This window comes from Phaethon aethereus (genome assembly GCF_964289735.1).
Source record: "Phaethon aethereus genome assembly, chromosome: 1".
Lineage (NCBI taxonomy): Eukaryota > Metazoa > Chordata > Aves > Phaethontiformes > Phaethontidae > Phaethon > Phaethon aethereus.
The window spans coordinates 62,552,056-62,571,935 of NC_138575.1; the positions used below are offsets into that span (position 1 = coordinate 62,552,056).

The 19,880-nt window shown below is 41.8% G+C and overlaps 1 protein-coding gene across 1 annotated transcript; it reads right to left on the reverse strand.

The window, feature by feature from the left end:
* Positions 1–1,308: 1,308 nt before the first annotated feature.
* Positions 1,309–10,725, reverse strand: HSP90B1 (heat shock protein 90 beta family member 1; the record flags this gene model as incomplete). Its single annotated transcript, XM_081996621.1, has 18 exons — positions 1,309–1,338; positions 1,906–2,004; positions 2,567–2,722; positions 2,823–2,901; positions 3,251–3,387; positions 3,670–3,915; positions 4,130–4,399; positions 4,655–4,720; positions 4,808–4,885; positions 4,975–5,112; positions 5,802–5,918; positions 6,634–6,750; positions 7,408–7,519; positions 8,349–8,680; positions 9,073–9,189; positions 9,269–9,410; positions 10,068–10,167; positions 10,677–10,725. 18 exons carry the CDS (start codon positions 10,723–10,725, stop codon positions 1,309–1,311), a joined length of 2,385 nt encoding a protein of 794 aa, XP_081852747.1.
* Positions 10,726–19,880: the final 9,155 nt, after the last annotated feature.

Consider the following 19,880-nt stretch of genomic DNA (forward strand, 5'->3'; position numbering starts at 1 on the left):
ATGGAAACAGTAGTCAGGCAATCTAGAAAAAGCCTAGAGAAAGTAAATGGAAAGCAAATGCTTCAGGTCAGCATTTAGTGCCCTTGCCTACCTAGAAACAGTTTGTTTCACTTCAGATTGTAAAACTCCAGGGAAGTTTTGTTAACAAAACAAGTGAGCAGCTCTTAAGTAGAGTCACAGTATAGAAGTACTACTCCTATGTAGTTCTTCCACAGAAGGCAGCAAAACCAACACAACTTCAGTATAAACACTTTACCAACCTTGTGAAGGTGTTTCAAAGTAGAGGCACCAGTGATAAAATGCAGTGCTTCATCCAAACACCACATAAAGCCAATACAATGACTAGGAGACAGTGGTGCCTCCAGTTTAACCTGCCTACATTACAATTTCAAATCAACAGATTGAGTTTGAGTTAGATTAAGTATTTACAGTGCTTTGCTGTACTAAAGAGACATAGGACAAGAGTGAAAATGTCAAGAACAATACATTAAGGAACAATTGTAACAGACAAGAGCTTCCACCTTTAAAAAACTGCAGAAAGCAGTACTGCTGTAGCTGTTAGGAAAGCTATGCAAGTTAAAGGCAGGGTTACCAAATACTGTGGAAGATTGTGTCAGCTCACAGGCAGTAAACCACTTCTGGGTGTTGTTGGTCACACCTTTAGTTAAAGTAAGTTTTTTTTTTTTGGCTCAGCTTAGCTGTAAAAACTACCACTGCCCATTCTGTACAGTGGAGTCAGGTAGTCCAGTGCAAGCTGGCAGGACTTCAGTTCCAACACTATTTTTAAATGCCCTATCTCATCTTTCTTTGTATGTCAGTAGATGCGTAACTTTGTTAATATTTATTTCAACTAGCAAGTTCAGTATAGCACTCACATACCAGGTATATTTTGGCTGAACAGCACAGCAGGTTTGTTAAAACAAACCCAGCCACAGCCATACATCACAGTCCCAGTGTGGAAAGGCACAAGGACTGCAGAGTGCCTGTTGTACAAAGAACTTGAATACTCAAAACAATCCCTTCAGTTCCTTGTGGTAGTCCACAAGATGAGCTTACTATGTGAAGTTTAAGAGTTAGTGGTGTTTGGGAACATTTTATTTTGTACATGACAAGATTTTACACCAAGTCAGTTAAATAATACAAATTTACATTCATGAGGAATGTTTTTAGAAAAGTCAACTTAAAAAAAATTCTCCTTTACCCTTAAACCCCGTACCATCCCTCAACATTTTACAGTGGAAAAAAACAAAACAATCTAATTCACATTCCCTCCTAACCCCCCAATGCAGGACGGTAGTTGAGTGCAGCTTACAGTTCATCTTTCACATCTGTGGATTCCTGTAGAGACAAACAGAATTGGAACATTGCTTTTTGAAAGCAGAATAGATTACAAGAGCTGTCCCAGAAGAACTGAACCCAAGTATCCATCAAGACATCATTAAAACTGCAGACATTAGCTAAGTGAAAGCTGACTTCATTACCTCTAAACAGTTCAACTATTGTGTGTTGTCAGTAGTGTTGTAAGCACTTGAAACTATACTCTTGCCAATTTGTTGATCTTACTGCCCACAAGCTGTAGAAATCCAACAGATTGCATTAAGTTCATTGTAGAGGATTTGCTGCTGTTTTCTTGCCACAGGGCACTGTTACAATCTCTTAAAAGCTTAATTTAGCTCCAACTTTGAACATTACCTATTTTCTTTTTACAATATAGTTTGAGGAATATACAGAGGAGTGTCATTTGTGCTGCAGTTGTTCCACTCCCTCCCCCCCAGAAAAGCTTGGAAAACCTCACACTAAAAACTGGTGTCAGGAAAAGCAAAGTAAACAAGTCTGGTGCCAGGAAGCACCAGAGACAAACTACACATAAATATTGGTACGAAAAGTGTCAAACTTGAGACTTGCCTTCTGTGTTTCACTGTCTTCAGCATCAGCATCCACCTCCTCTTCATCTTGCTCTGCTTCCTCAGCTGCATCTTCAGGCTCTTCAGGTTCCTCCTCCACCTGTAGGAAGGTCACAAGCAATTTGCTTTGTTTGCTTAGGACATTTATACTAGTTGTGGACTAGCTAATTACAGGCCATAGAAGTATTCACTACTAGTTCCAAACATTTGCCCCAAGCTACCTGAAGAAGGCAAGTTCTGTTTAGCCCTGACACACTATCATGCCTCCTCCAGCAAGGTACTCGGCCCAAGTTCTCCCAACAGCATTATGAGAACCCATGTTACTTATACACACTTATGAACTTCTCCATTAATGAGGCAGGCATATGTGCCTTTGGCCCCTGATTTACTCCCACAGAACCACCACTCAGTTAAGGACAGGACAATACTTGAAAGGTGTAATGGAAGAGCAGAATCCCAAGCAACTGGAAAGAAGAGTGTGGAAAGAAAAGTGGAAGGGAAGATATGAGCATCAAGACACAGACTCTGTTTCCCACCCAGGAGCCCAGTTGAAGTGTAGGAAGCTGGACACATTTCATTTTATGCAAGCCTACGGAACATCTGCTTTTTAAGATGTAGCAGCAATAAGTCAAGTATCAGCCCCAAGTTGGAAGCAAACTAACCTTTGCATCCAGGTCAATGTTTAAACTTAAACGAAGCATCCTTTCTATTCTGTCTCCATATTCCTTAGTGTCTGGTAACATATATCCTGATCTCAAAGTTGCAGTTTCAAACAATACCACTGCAAGATCTGAAACTGTTTTGTCATCTTCGTTTTCCTGATGTGAAAGAGCATTGAAAAAACAAACAATAAGCAGAACTGTTAACTAGGTTGTATACAGCCAAGTAGTCAGTGTTTCACTACTATTATTTGTTTACCTTGACTCGCCTCAGCATGTCCTTGATCAGCGGATGCCTGGGGTTAATTTCAAATGTCTTCTTTTGGCTAGCATAGTAACTGAAAAGAACAGAAGTTACATCACTAAGTTTTGAAGTACAGGACCCAGCTACATCTTTAAACCCACAGTAACAACTGTATTCCTCCCCCTGCCCCACTTTAATACTAGCTTAAGTCTAAAAAGCATTTCAGTTACTAAGAGAGTTCATCTCCTCTTGTCACCAAGTGACAGATAGCCTTGCTGACCAGGCATTTTTACACACTGGGCTTTGAAATAACAATGGAAGACTATGATGGAGACTGCAACTTGGTTCTAAGTGACCTAAAAATATGAAGGATCATCTGAACCAGACAGAAGGGAGGACATCAGCTACATTTCACATCTACTGCTACATAACTGAAAGCATACTTTGTAGATATATCCTTCCCAGTTTGGTAAGCTTGAGCCTTCATGATTCTTTCCATGTTACCAGACCATCCATACTGACTAGCCACAAGAGCACATGGAGACTGGGTTAAACGTTGAGATAGCACAGCTTTTTCAATCTGCAGAAAAAAAGAAAGCCTTAATGTTAGTTCACAGAGCTAGTAGCTTATACAGGGAATAAAGTAACTCTGAAACTTCCTGTCACATTACTATTTTCTAAAGGCTCTAAGATGACATTCTAACTCATTACCTTCCTGTAATAAAGGTATTAAACATGTTTGTTTATCCATAGAAAGACAGAGAAGCTACTGTCAAGTCTATGCCCAAAGAATCTGGAAGGTGTGTTGTAGCGAGTACAACAGCATTTACAAATAAGCATTACATATAGCGTAACATTTTACCTTGTCTTTTAGAGCTTTGTCTTTCATCCAATTTAAGAGTGGTTCAAATTCCTTTTCCAAGGCTTCACGACTCTCCTTAGACTTTTCACTTTCTTCAAACTTAACTCCTTCTTTTGCTACGTTCTGAAACCTCTTCCCATCAAACTCTGGCAGAGCCTGAATACAGTACTCATCTACAGGTTCAGTCAGATAGATCACTTCATAGCCCTTTTTCAGGAGACGTTCAACAAATGGTGAGGACTCAGCCTAAGATGACAAAACAGATAAGATGCCACTTTAATTACATTGGTACCAACAGCTACTGAAACCTGCACAACTATTTGACAAGTGTTGGTACAAGGAAAACTGAACTCTGGTATAACATAAGCATGGAGTCCCCACATTTACAGCAAAAATATGGTTCTACCTTAACTAGGAGCCTAATGTTTTCCTGTTCCTTCTTTCTTCCATGCCCACATACCTCCTTTCTGCTGGCACCTGCCATGAAATAAATTTTGTCTTGCTTCTCTCTCATTCTTTCCACATACTGGTCAAGGCTTGTGAGGTTACTTTCATGATGAGAAGACTGGAAGCGAAGAAGTTTAGCCAGTCGTGTACGATTGGAGTGATCCTCAATAACTCCAAGCTTTACATTAGTACCAAACTCTTTCCAGAATGTGTCATTGTATTTTTCTTCTGCAATTTTCTTGATCATATCAAGAGTTTTGCGAACAAGTTTCTTTCTGATCACCTAAAAAAGCAGCAATAGCAAGTTATAATAAGCACTTGGAAGAATCCTCAATTCAACCCCCCTGCACAGGATGGTTTCAAGACACTTCATGTCTCTGATTTAAAGTGAACAGAGGTAGCTTGAAAACAGCAATGCTTGGGTTCCTATACTTTAGTTTCATACTGCTTATATAAAGTAAAATTAATCAAGTTATTCTTCTAAACCTTGCTACTGTCATGTGTTTACAATGAAGGAATATAAGATCAATTAGCTTACCTTTAACAATTTATGCTGCTGAAGTGTTTCACGAGATACATTCAAAGGAAGATCATCAGAATCCACCTAAAGGAGGAAGAAACTTCTTAAGTATAACTAACAGTATTCGAAGATTAAAAAAATTCAAATGCAAGTAAGACTTGTAATACTTACAACACCCTTAACGAAGTTAAGATATTTGGGCATCATGTCATGGAAGTCATCAGTGATGAACACTCTTCGAACATACAGCTGAGTTACAAGAGAAAACAGCAGCCACATTACTTGTGTGGTTTGGTTTTTTTTCCACACAATCATACCTAAACACTTGCTTGTCCTACCTTAATGAAATCACTTTTTTTGGATCCATATTCATCAAAGAGGCCACGTGGAGCAGAATTAGGAACAAACAAGATAGATTTGAAAGTTACTTCCCCTTCAGCAGTGAAGTGGATGTAAGCCATTGGGTCATCGTGTTCCTGTGAAGACAGAATTCTTTTAAGTCACATGGGGAAAATATCAGGGAGTTAATGTGTTTCCAGTCATTACACGGGTTTTCCAAATAAGTGCAGTTATTTTACAATTAAACTATCTAACCATGTTTTGTCAGTATCTATTATGGAGACAGAAGTTCCAGATTCAGCTGACTTACTCACATAGAAGTAACCTTCCTTGAGACCTACTAGGATTTTTTTTAAAGTATTTTTTCCCATTTTTACAAGCCAACTACTAAAAAGTTACCAATTGGACAGTAACCAATACAGTACAGTTATCATGACAGCACAGTAAAAGACCCCCAAGTAATACATTACACTGTATTTACACATAGACAATATTTTTTCTAGAAAGCTGGATCTTCCTCTTTCTTACACCACATACAACACAAGCACCACCACTCTCAGACTAAAAAGTATGAGCTGGAACATACTACTTCTCAAACTTAGGCCACTCAGCACTTGTGTGGACATATCTTCTCTCTGGGAAAAAGATTAAGCTCCTAACTGAGATGCTATCTTCCTAAGTTCTCTGCAATTCAGTCTATCTACTGACAGCAATTAATTATTTCTTCAGAAATAGCCTATCCTATAAGCACTCAGTTTTGTTTACACAGCAAGAGATACTATAGCAAGTTTCTTGCTTTGGAACAATCTTGAGGGTCAGAGCTTACCTTGGAAAAGGTTTTGTAAAAAGCTTTGTATTCATCTTCTTCAACTTCTTTAGATGGTCTCTGCCAGATTGGTTTTATGTCATTCATGAGCTCCCAATCCCAGACAGTCTTTTCAACCTAGGTAGGTAAGCACAATAGTGTAATGAACACTCATTCTTTACTTCAGGTTAAGTCAGCCTCAGTGGACTGTCTTAAAGTCATAAAATAGCATGTCAAAAATACTTGCTCTTTCTAATCTACAAAAATTATGCAACGGCCTACTTCTCATTCAAGTATTACACAGTAGTGTAACACATAGGAACAAAGCTTAATTCTACACTACAGTGTGTCCTACGTACATTTAACACATTCACCAAGTATCAGTATTTCTGGTCTACTGCCATTCTGAAAAAAGATTTCCAGCAGAGCATACTCAATTTAAACTAGTCAGTGTCAGATGACTGAAGTCAACTACCATTTCCAGCACTTCATTCAAGTATTTACAATTAGTTCTGAGACCAGAACTCCAAATAGTCTTTAACTACATTCTATATAATTATAGACATTAACTTTGGATTTTAACTATGACCAAGTGGTCATAGGTCTGCCTCAGAAGGCTATTGTCAGACTGATTTCAATCAAGTCTAGGTCTGCCTCAGAAGGCTATTGTCAGATTGATTTCAATCAAGTCTGCTTTGTTTACAATCTTATTCCCTGACAAGAGGTCTAACTGCACTTAAACAGGATTGTGTTTGAAAGCACACACACTCTACAGGAGTGTGTCTCTGGAAAGCTACAAAAGCTGCTGAACTATCTGACAGGAGTTACAAACCCCAAGTCTAACAAAGCTTACCTTCTTAGTTTTTGGTTTCTTTTCTTCCTCCTCCTCTTCAACTGCAGCTTCATCATCATCTGCTTCTTCTTTCTCCTTTGCTTCCTCCTCTTCAATGGGTTCTTCAACAGTCTCTGTCTAAAGAGGCAACTGAAAGTGGAGACTTGGACTGCTTGGCTTCCTAACAGGTATGTTCTAGTATTCTCTCAACACAAATTAAACTAGTGCTCTATTTACCTATTGCAAGTATTTCTCTATAGGTAGCTACAGTTTTTTTTAATTGCATTTTTCATGAATACATGCTTTCCTTCAACGTACCTGAAGGTCACCGTACTCAAATTTAAGTTTTTCCTAGTTTTACATTACCATTATGTGTAAAGCTGATCAGAGACTTGGGTGATTTTTAGTGCTACACCAAGAAAACTTCAGAACAGCTGGCCTAAAAGTTAAGACACTGCCCTATTTTCAGAGGTAACATAACCATGTCCCTGTTTGAGAGCTTATCAAAGCTTCCAGCTACCAAAGCCCATGGAAGAAGAGCTTTCTTCATCATTAGCACAGTCTTTCTCCTTTGGTAAAGTTGAGTCAGAATAAAACAAAGTTTCTTGAAAATTTGTGATTTTTGCAACACACTAACTTTTGGAATGCAAGTAACTAGAATACTGTCCGTAAGAGTCATCAGCAGAAGAATTTAGACAAGTTCTATAGTATGCCCTTATCATTCCTAAAAGATCTGGACAGACAGTTTTCACAACCAAAGCTCACACTGTGCAATGCTCAGTTAAATGTACCTACCTTGCTGCTCCACACATATATGGGGAAGTTTATGAATTGTGAGTATTTCTTTACTAGATTTTTAACAGTATCCAGCTCAAGATAATCAGATGCCTCCTCCTTCAACACAAGGCTAAGGAAAATAAAAAACACATTCAATCAAAGTGCTGGACAAGTATTTCAAAATAGTTTTACAGAACAAGATGCATTTTCCTACTGATGCAGCTGTAGGGATGCAAATTTATGCAAGTGATCTCTTACTAGTTCAGCTGCAAGTTATTAAAAAATACAATCCCTACTAAACTGCTCCAACGAGAAGGGGTAACTGTTTTCAACAACTGGGGCAGAACACAATATCCAGGAATCTAAATGAAAACCTCAAACCATATTGATACTTATCAGGACCCTGATGCACTCTCACTGACTTTACTTGGAACTACAACACTGAGACAAACTTTCTCATACTAAGCACCTTCTTCAGGAAGTAGTCCTTTAAGCCCAAATCAAGTAAGTCTATCTGCTCATGAAAGCAATGCAAATAGGACTCTCAAACTACCTCTAGTTTTAGATTTGCATCAGACCAGTCTCACTGGTATATAAACAGCAGTCAGTTTCCAAGAGGAAGCTCTACAGCCCCTGTACAGGTTTTGACAGGCCACAACTGTGTTGAGGAATTGAATGAGTCTGCAGGCAGCTGAACTGTCTGGAATTACTTGCTGACAGTTACTTGTCAAGATGCTCATGGTTTTGTTAGCTCATCTACGGGAACGTAAAGTGAACTACATTATCACTCCACATCTATTCTGGATGCAGTTAATAGTTTGCATGTTTCTATTAAACTGGAAAAAGCTGTATTATAGGAATCAAACAATGAGTCACTATGCTAAAGTCATCCACATACTCCAACAAGCAAAGTGGGTTTAAATATAAAAAAATAGTGTGGGTACAAAGAAAATACTTACGTTATGGTTGTGCCACGTCCTAAAGTGTTTCCTCTTGGATCATCAATCACAGAGAATTCATTTGAATCTGACTCCCAAATATGCTGAGTATCGTTGTTGTGTTTCGATGTGACAATAACCCTGTCTGCTACTAAGAAAGCAGAATAAAAGCCAACACCAAACTGGCCAATTAACTCAGATGTTGACTGGCTATCATCCTGCATTTCAGTCATCTTGTTTAAGAATTCACTTGTACCAGACTTCGCAATGGTACCCAGGTTTTTAACTAACTCCTCTTTTGTCATGCCAATACCTGTATCTGTAACATGAAGCATGTTCTTCTCTTTATCACACTGAAAAAAACAAAAGAAAAAGATGGAGTCTGACTTCACTTTTAATACTCTGCCATGGAAAAAGTAGTAAGTAGAGTAGCAGCTATTCAAATTAACACATGCCTGGCTAAAATAATTTGAATTTGCAGTAATTACAGAAATGAGGAAGACCTACCTTTGAAGTATTTCAATACTTCAGTTTCTCTTTATAGAATCAGAAATATATTTTCACCATTAAAAGAAGAGTATTCTTTGATATAGTCTGATATAGTTAACTGCAGGGGTCCTGACATGGTCCTAATTTGTATTTGCATCAGTATTAAGCCAAAAAATTTAGGTCTAACAATGCACTATCTTTTTACATTCCTCCCACCACTCCTCCCTAAGAGATGATTGTACCTGATGCTTCTTACCTTGATTTTGACTGTAAGTTCCTCATTACCGGCAAGAGCATTTTCATCAGTCAAGGATATTAACCGTATCTTATCTAAAGCATCCGAAGCATTTGAAATAAGTTCCCTAAGGAAAATCTGAAATAGAAACCAGTAGTCAGGAATTCCAGAACACACACAAACAGTTCTAACACGTTCTACTGACAAAAGCACTAACCTCTTTATTTTTATATAAAGAATTGATGATAAGTTTCATCATTCTGTTCACTTCTGCTTGAAATGCAAACTTCTCAGATTTTTCTCTGATTTCTTTGATCTGGGATGCATTTAGGCCATCTAGTTGGATAGCTTCTTCCTCTCTGTTAGGACAAAGAAAACCTGTCAAGTAGTCTTGTCCACAAACAGTATCACTAATTTTATCGTCTAGCAACAGCACTATTAGTCTAGTTAGAACGATACCCTTAATCGCTGACAGAGCCCAAACGTTCCATGATCAAATGAGGTAAGTGCAACAGTAGCTATCCTCAACTGCATAACCTTAATCTAAAAACCGGAGTGGAGATCCATACTTGTAAGACTTTTTTCCTAAAGAGAAATTCAGGGAAGAATAGAGTTATGTTAAATCCACTGTAATCCTCAGCTTGTGGTATACCTCACAGGAGGTGAGGTGGTTCATAGGCATAGAGCTACCTCATCAGTAGACACTAAACTGACACCATTTAGCACATGCCAAGAATAAACCCCTATTATTGTATCTTTATTTATACAACTATTGATATTTGACAAAAACAAGTTGAGTATTTCTAAACCCAAGTTCTCAGGCTCACTTCTATTTAGAAGGGAACAGTATTTTCCATGAATATTTTCCTTCTCTCAGCTGAATAATTCTCTTTCTAATGGTGTTCCCTCCCTATTTCTGAGGCTTTAGGCATTACCGATGCTCGAGCTGACGCTTCAAAAGCAAGGGAAAGCCTGAGCGTTTCAAAAGTTGCCTACCCAGAACCGCACGTACTAACCTCTGAACAACTTCGTCATCTGTTCGAGACCCTTCTCTGCTTTTACCCAAGTCATCTTCCACGGTCCCATCTACATCCACTTCATCGGCTTTAACGGATACTGGGAAAACAAGGAATCCGACGATCAGAGCCTGATCCCCACTACATACTCCGTTTACCCTTCCCCACAGTTTTAGGCTCAGTTCTGTTCCTCCCCACCCCCCCGAGGAAAGCTCAGCCCAACCGGAGACATCACAGAAGGGGGAAGGGGACGGACACCCCCTCCCCTCCGCCCCCGCCCGTGACGGCGCATGAGCCGCGTTAGGCGTACAGTTCCCCTCCCCCCTACTCCCTGGAGAGTGGCGACGGCAGCGGCAGCAGCAGCCCGGGGAAAGCAAGACAGGAGGCCGGGCACCGCCTTCCCCCTCTCAATACGCCCGCACGGAGGAAAGCGGCGATGGGGAAAGAGTGAGAGGTGCCCCAAACGCCAAGGGCCCCACCTCCCTTCTCGTCGGGCTCCGTCCCCCTTACCCTAGTAAAGAGGGGGGAAAGGGGGCTGTTGGCCGAGACCCCGGCACCCCCCTTCAACCACCAACCCCCAGAAGCTTCTAGAAGCCCGCAGGCACTCACCGGCCAGGAGCAGCGTGCACGCCAGAGCAAGCACCCACACCGACTTCATGGCGACGTGGGCTGCGGTCGCAGGAGAGAACGGCCCCAGGCGCTCCCGAGCCCGCCGCTGGCCGCAGCCCCTTCCTCCCACCGCCGCTCAGCCCACTGGCGCGGTCGCGGCCCTCCCCCTCCGCCTTATCAACCCGGGGTGCTGGGAGGGGGGGAGAAGCCGCTCCGCCACTGGCCAATTGGAGCGTACCACGCCAAACATACAGCCAATGGGAAGCCTGGAAGGGAGAGGGTCTGCAGCGATCGCCTCCAATCGTGGCTTTCCATGTGCGGTTTCCTGCGGACGGAGCGTGGCTGGCGCCGATTGGCCTGGCGGAGGGGCGCTTGGCCAATCGTTTTTGCGGAGGGTTTTAACCGGCATGGCCTCTCGTTATGTTTTAATGAATAAGCCGTTAATCTTTAACGCCGAGGCCACGTGGGCCGCAGCCGCTGCGGCCGCCGTCCAGGAGCGATAAGGACAATCTCTACATGGGAGGCAAGCTCCGACCGGTTCCGGGGGCACCCGGGATGTTTACCGGGGAGACGGTTGCTATGGCAACGGGCGCTTCCGGTCTTGCCGGCCCGCTGCACCCTGGGTACCAAAGAGGAGCGAACAGTTACGGGTAGGGCGACCACAAGCAGTGCAGCCGAGCGGCGGGAGCCGCGCGAGTCTTGGGCCGCCACAGCCGCCGGCAGAGGCGGGGCGGCACTGACGAGTCCCTCCCCTCAGCCCCGGCGGATGGGGATCCCTTCCTCTGCCCCCTAGGGCAGGCACGAGTGCGAGGCCGACGTTGTGAGCATGCGCTGTTGCGCCGCGTTGCATGCCGGGAGCTGTAGTCCGCACCGGCAGCGCACACGGCGCCCCCGGCCGGTGCAATGTGGGAGCTGCGCGGGACGAGGGGGGTGCCATTACAGGGGCCTCCCCCTCCGCCAGGTGTTTGGGGCCCGAGATGGCCTCTCCGTTGCCCTTGTCGCCCAGGCCTTGGCTCTCTGCTCCCCTCTAGCATGCTAATGCCGCGAGAGAGACTGGCTGGCCTCAGCAGAGCTGCCCTGTGGCGTCCCCTATGGGGACTATCAGTGTTGACGGAGGATAAAGCAAGCTGGGAGCTTAGCAGGTCTCCATGTTTTCCTGCTTTCTAGTGCTAATCAGGGGGAACATCCTCCAGTGAGCTTATTAGCACTCCCTAGCCGACCCTTGAGGCCATTATTTATCCATTAGTGGTCTTTCCTTACTCCCTGTGGGTAACATCTGCCTCAGCTGCCTTCATGCACGGATGGTGTGAGGGGACTGGGGAGCACGCACACAATCAGCTCCTCCAATGTCCCTGTCAGGGAGTCAGTGTGAAAAGGAACTAGTATTTGTGGAACAGTAAAAGGTAGGCCTCATGCTCAGGAGGTGGGGTGTTCCCATGCTTTTCCAGTGTCCCTTTCAGGGACTGCAGTTTGTAAAATGAAACACTGCATGCAAATTCTGCAGTGCATCACTTTTAACTTCAGGTTTTTAAGTCGTGAAAGCTGACAAGTGATTAAATAAAATACACTTAGTTTGTATGTTAATAAGCTACTTGAAATTTCTTGTGGTCCCCCGTCACTTTTCTGAAAGTCTGCCCTGTATTTCATGTGCCAGCCACCTGTTCAATGTGTTCACACATACTCAACATTAGATTGGGGAAAAAAAAATACCTGGCAAGCAATGATTTAATGAACTCTGTACTTGGAGAGGAATGTATTTGAAAGCTATTGATCTGAGACATTAAAAAAACCACCAAAAAACCCCCTTTGCTGTGTTTATCACTTCACAAATGCTGAAGTTAGACTATCAGTAGCTAAAATTTTATCTTGCCAAAAATAGGCTTATCATCTTTAGTTATACAGTGGGCCAGATAGATAGATTTTTTTGGCCTAAAACTTAAATGTGTACCTTTTTGTTTTACTGATAATTAAAGTTTATAGAATTGGAAAGGAGCCTCTGTATTACAGTAAATAATGCTTATCTTTGGGTTCTGCTTGATGAAGCCAAGATTTGATTGTGACATTTAAACATAATCATGAAGCTTTTCTGTATGATTTGCAGTTTCAATAGCTGTTCTTCAGAAGCTCCTGCTTCACTGATCACAGATTATAAGAGAAATAAGAAAGTAAGTTACTCTCCCAAACCCTATGTGAGAATGACTATGAAAAGTAAGTATGAGAGGTCAGTGTCAGGATTGTAAGTAAAAAACTGTCTATCAGGTTTTTGTGGAGACCTGTGTGAACTCAGAGTATTATTTTCCAAAGAGTACTCTTACTTAATAGAAAATACAGTTTATTCAGGAGTCCAAGCAGAGAAAGTTTGTCTTTTTCTAGAACTCACCTAGAAGTGCTTTCAGGTTTTTATTTCCTAGTTATGTCCATATGATTCCCAGAGTGAGATATGTTGCTGTATGACTGAATAGGCATTTGAGAGACACGGGGATTCACAGAGTAAATTTCTCTCCATCTTGTAGAATTCTTCATTAACAGGTTTTTGTGGCAGTTCTGTTTCAGCAGTCATCTTGCTGGCAGTGGGAAAATGTAATACATTGTGACAATCTTTTTGAACTTGGCAACTGGAATAGTAGGAATGCAAACCAATTCTGTTATTAACTATACTAAACAAACAGAGATTTTAGACTGTTTGGTGGAATCCAAATTTTATTCGTTACTTTGCTCTTATGATTATACAAAGTAGAATAGTGTTTCTGAAGGAGATATGAAACCTGATAAACCTGTGCTTTTGAATTTAGAGGTCAGACTAGTAAGAAGTGTAATGTAGTTAGTGGCATTATGTAGATTATACTGTTTGCTTTCATGAAAGCCCAGCTGGATTACCCAGGACAAAACTGATAGGCAACAATGAAGCAGCCGAGTACTTATGCTCTCACAAAGAAAGTTTGATCTCCCACCAACAAGGGGGTTGGCAATTGAAGAAAATATCTTCTTTGAATATTAAACTTCTAAAAAGAATTTATTTTATCTCTTTTAAAACTATGAACATACCACTGTCAAATACTGCTGGTAATGTTTTAAGCAAATCTGAATAGAATTTCCACTGAAAATGTATTAATTTCAGCTTAATTTCTGGTTAAAAAACTTAAGAGATTTTTCAAAATCCTAGTTGCACTGACTACTACTGCCATTCAAAATAAGTCTGAGTATCACCTTTCAGGTAATAGTTCTTCAGCAGCTTAGCTACATTAAAGGCTTTTGTAAAGCAATTGGATATACTTTGATGATTGTGTGCATAAAGATTGAAATAGTGTATGTAAGTGCTGTATTTGCTCTGTAAACTAAAAGCGCAGGGGCATGTGGTGGTAAGAGAAACAGGAACACAGGTAGTGCCTATTTCCATGGAAACCGTAGAGCAAACTCCTCTCCAGTCAGTCCTCTGAATGCAACTTTATCAGCTCATCCAGGTGTCCGTGGGGAAGTCAACTCACTGAAGCATGCCACATGATTCCAACTGTAGGTTGTAACCAGCAAGAAGTATTACTTTGCCAGAAATAGCTGTAGAGGTAAACTGAGAGGAGTTCACATGGCCTGACTGTAGGTATTTGACTTAACCAGCTAAATTAGCCAGCTAATCTGCCTAGGCTCCATCTGTAATAGACAGTCCTCCTTTCACTGTACTAGCCTTGGCATATGTCAGACACTTTCCTGAGATGATTTAACTCTCTAGTCCAGCAGAATACTCTGCAGTTAAATCAGCTTATATCAGGCCCAGGATGCACCAGACTAGAGCATGTTAAAGAGCAGAAGTTTATGGCTAGGAGAAGGTGATATCCTCGTTTTGATGGTGGTAGGCTGAGCCTAGGATGTAAATTACATAGGACAAAGGCATTGTACATAGGTGCAAATGTAAGGAAGCCATAAAACTCAACAATGAGTTTGCATTGTCAGAATATCACCTCTTTTAATACACAGTTAAGTTGAATTCTATAACTAACGCAAGTTCCATTTTTGTTCATGGATAACAAAAATGCTGTCACCGCTAACTAGCCATTTACTGTCATACTGTTTTTGATAAAGAAGTGTAAATGATTTTATTTGAGAATAATTAATGCAGTCTGAAGTTTGTACCACCAAATTGAGTCAAGTCTTTCTTATGGGATAACGCATTGGAAATATGAAAAACTACTTATCTGCATTCTCCGTAATTTGAGCTTCATTTGTATGTTTGTAAAAGAATACATCGAGAGTTAGTAGTCTCTTCCTCTGCAATGTCTGCTTCAGGGACTAAATATTGTACGTACAGCACAAACTGAAGATGTATCCACTTATTTAAGACACTCTACAATATTTTGGGACTCAGTGTGAATATAAAACAAAAAAATGCTGCCATTAGTGAGCTTTTCAAGCTGATTATCCAAATATTAGAAAAATTTAACAATAACTACATACAAGCAAGATTAAAATACTACTGTTTGTGAACAGTGATAGCTTTATTAAATGCCCATGCTATAAGTTATTCTTACCTGCTCTCTTTTTATGAAGAACTTCTATTGACCAAAATACTATGTTTTGACTTCAACCTTTTTCTGGTTAGGAGAAATACATCCTGTATCCACTACCTACTTACTTAGTCTCAGAACTATTAATCTGCACCAAAGAGGGATTCCAGCTGTACTCTAGTTTTAAGAGTTAAGAATCCTAACAAAAAGGTTGACTTTTTGATTCCTGTACTGGCAAAGGCTATGCAGCCAAATACTCTACAGCTTCATGTATGAACATCTTTAGACCTGTGTCTTCAAATCTTTTATTCTTTGCAAAGAAATGATAATATAGTTTATTTTATGAATAATTTTTTTCCTCAGTTATAGTTAATGTAACTTGCTAGGTATAGGTACATTCAGTGTTTCCAGGACTCAGCAGAGTGCTGTATGAGAAAGGTAGCCAAAGTGGAATTTAAGACTTGAGGTACTTTCAATTATACATGTGTGAAAGAAAACAGTAAGCCTGGAGTGCTTGTGTCTGACTGATGCTCACATAAAAGACAAATTAATAACCTTTTTTTTTTTTCAGTAAATATAGGCCCATCAGCTTCCCTGATACAGCTGTTTAGTAGATTTCTAATAGCAATAGTAGCTTCACCTCCTGCTTTTGCTCCTGTTTTCCTGGGTTTCTGAACTTTGGCAGCATGTGCAGCTGAATATCAGTGAATCTTACCAGAAAGCTGCCAAGGATCCACAGAGCTAATCTTGCCATGGGGCTGTGAATCTGACTCTTCCCACAGTGTATCAGTAGTATGGTAGATTGCCAGATGCATCATTTTTTGATGTGATGATGTTAGCAAATGTGTAAACCCTCTTTCCAGAGAGTAATACTCACCATCACAGAGTGGTATGAAACATATTTGGTCATGGGCCCACAAACCATGAGCTGTAGCGAGCACCTTCCTTACCGTGTGAAGGTATACTTTTATGTATCCGTTGACCCAATCATGGGCAACAGGGACAGTTTTGAGGGAAGCAACATCTTCGCTGAACTCTGGCAATGGACGATGATGGTGGACTGCTGTCTAAGGAGCTGCTTGCTGGGCTGCAGCAGGGCATAGGAGTCCTGGTTCCAGTTAGGCATGAGCCTACTTTCCAGCTCTCCCTCCTCTAAATCCCTCCTGGAGTTTTTTGAATTTTTGACCTCAACTTAAATAGGCAATAGATATGACAGATACCTTTGTAGATGGCACAGTCAGATGTGGAGTGGAAGGAAAGATTTTATGAGGTACAACAGGACTGACTACAAGATAAGAGGGACTATGAAAACACCCACTTGCACAGGAACAGGTGCTTCCTGCTGAGCTGGATTCCTTATTGCATTCATTTTTAGGTTAAAGATTGGAGCAACAGGCGAGTTTATCCTGTTACTATCTGGAGGTTATGGTAGTGAGAATTCACCTCTGATCAGTAGCTGGGTGAAATCCTTTAGGCGGAAGCAACATGCTTTGGTGCAACTGTAACAGTTATGATACAGTGTCTGTAATGTGACATGTTATTAGATGTCACTCATTTATATATATATACACACACCACCCACCCCCCCCTTGGTAACCTTTGAGCATGACAAAGTATTCTGCAACTACCAAAACTTGCTTATCAATGCAGACATCACTCTAAACAAAGACACTAAATTGGAATGTTGCTTTCTAATTGTTACAATAATATCAGTGCTCTCGCTTTACCTATTTTACTTTTAGTTTCCTGAGGAACAATATGGAGAAAAAATAACAAAGCGTATGAAATAGCATTGGTACCCACCACAGACCAGAAGATCCTGAGGAGTTCTAGTATGACACAGCATCATTCATTTTATTTAAAGATTTGAGAAACCCTTTGGTTTATTTTAATTTTTCAATTTTTTTTTTGGTCTCAATATTAGTATTGAGACAGATCCTCTTTATTTACTTATGAAAAAGCCAATTAAGTCAGTAGATGAATAGTGAGCTAAGTACACATCAGAAGGAACAGTCTGAGATTTTATTGATTTGTTGTCCTCTTGTCCTTTGTTCTTGCCAGGGCATCCACAGTTGGCTACTGCTGGAGACAAGATACTGGGTGATCTGAGGTGGCCATTCTTAGGAACTACATATATTTTATATGAGCTTCATCAGCTTCAATAATTTGAATGCCTAGGGGCCTGAATGCTGTGAGTGTAGGACACAGTCAGAACCAGATCCACAGGGAGCCTTGGGCACTATAATGTTCAGTCAAATCACAGAATCATTTAGGTTGGAAAAGACCTTTAAGATCAAGTCCAACCATTAACCTAGCACTACCAAGTTGACCATTAAACCATGTCCTTAAGCACCACGTCTACATGTCCTTTAAATACCTGCAGGGATGGTGACTTAACCACTTCCCTGGGCAGCCTGTTCCAATGTTTGACAACCCTTTCAGTGAAGAAATTTTTCCTAATACCCAGTCGAAACCTTCCCTGGTGTAACTTGAGGCCATTTCCTCTTGCCCTATTGCTTGTTACTTGTGAGAAGAAACCGACACTCACCTCACTACAGCTTCCTTTCAGGTAGTTGTAGAGAGTGATAAGGTCTCCCCTCAGCCTCCTCTCCTCCAGACTAAACAACCAACCTCAGTTCCCTCAGCCACTCCTCAGAAGACTTGTGCTCTAGACCTTTCACCAGCTTTGTTACCCTTCTTTGGACACACTCCGGCACCTCAATGTCCTTCTTGTAGTGAGGGGCCCAAAACTGAATACAGTATTCAAGGTGTGGCCTCACCAGTGCCGAGTACAGGGGCACAATCACTTCCCTGCTCCTGCTGGCCACACTATTTCTGATACAGGCCAGGATGCTGTTGGCCGCCTTGGCCACCTGGGCACACTGCTGGCTCATGTTCAGCTGGCTGTCGACCAACACCTCCAGGTCTTTTTCCGCCAGGCAGCTCTCCAGCCACTCTTCCCCAAGCCTGTAGTGTTGCATGGGATTGTTGTAACCCAAGTGCAGAACTCGGCACTTGGCCTTGTTAAACCTCATACAGTTGGCCTTGGCCCATCGATCCGGCCTGTCCAGATCCCTCTGCAGAGCCTCCCTACTCTCAAGCAGATCAACACTCCTGCCCAACTTGAATCTGCAAAATTACTGAGGGTGCACTCAATCCTCTCGTTCAGATCATTGATAAAGATAAGAAGCAGAACTGGCCCCAATACTCAGGCCTGGGGAACACCGCTTGTAACTGGCCACCAACTGGATTGAACTCCATTCACCACAACTCTTTGGGCCCGGCCATCCAGCCAGTTTGTCATGCAGCGAAGAGTACACCTGTCCAAGCCATAAGCAGCCAGTTTCTCCAGGAGAATCCTGTGGGAAATGGTGTCAAAGGCTTTATTAAAGTCTAGGCAGACAACATCCACAGCCTTTCCCTTATCCATGAAGCAGGTCATGATCACAGTGCAGCTGGCATTAAGTAAAAAGTCAGTAATCTGTGGGGTTGTCCCCCCACCCATCAAATATTTTTGAAGTTTGCAAGGTATCCCTTGAAGTTTAATGGTATGTAGTCTCATAATAGAGGAATTGACAGAAGGGAATGAGTTTTAAGGAGCTTGGCATAAGGCGCAAAAACTGTTAAGGTGAAGAACTGTAACAAGAGTCTTTGTACAGATAAAATAACCATGTTTTGGTCATTATAAAACCCTCCCAACTCTTCAAACAACTAAAACCTCTGTAAGTTTCAGTATCACTGGAAATCTGCACCTGCAGCAACATAACATATTTCTGTGGCTAAGAATAAAAAACATGTCACAGGGAATATCACTCTTCTGAACAAAGTTAAGCCTTACTCTGATATGTCATTACTATTCTCCATGGCTTGAAAGAATGTCTTAGGTCGAAATGGCTGGCCACAGCGAGTACTCAAGCGATGGCATCTGCTGCAAGCTCCCTTTGGTTCCACAGCAGCTTCCACCTTGTGGTGTATGATTGGATGCAGGGGGTCAACTTCGGCAGAGCAGATGTTTCAATTAAAAATCAAGGAAACCATTCACATCTTTGAAGTTAAGCACATGCTCATGTGCTATGCTGGGCTGAAGCGTTAGTGTAGTGAAGGAGAGAAAAGCTGAAATGGTCAAATACTCTGGCTGTGGAAGAGAGCACGTCTCTGTTAAGTGAAGAGGAGCTTGTCGATGCCTGTCAGTGAAATGGGCCCAGCAAACCTGTGGTGTAAAGAGTATCACTTCTGCTTCCTCCTGCCATGAGGACGACAACTGGGGGCCCCTGGCAGCAGAAGCACTGTTGGTAAGGAGGTGTCAGACCTTCAGCTGGTGCAGGTCACCAGGGCTAAGCTGGGCTCAGGGAGCATAGGGCAGCTGAGGAGCTGCTGGCTGGCATTACTATTTGCATAGTGTCACCCAGACGTATCGGTATAGCTTCCAGCTTGTTCATGCGAGCTTAGCCAGCTTTCTTACTGCTCAAGTGGATGTCAAAAGTTTTTGGAGTAGAACCCGTGTCTACCAGGTTGACTGTCTAGTTATCCGTGGGAAATGCCATTTCTGTGCACTGGCACTCATGTTTTGTGCAAGAGCCGAGGCAGGAGGATACAAAAAGCTTTGAATAGAAAGCATTAAGCTTTAAATAACGTGTGGGTTTTTTTCTCCTCCCCTGCCTTGAAAGGACGGGAGGAGGGAAGGGCCCGAAGTGGCGGAGCTGCAGAG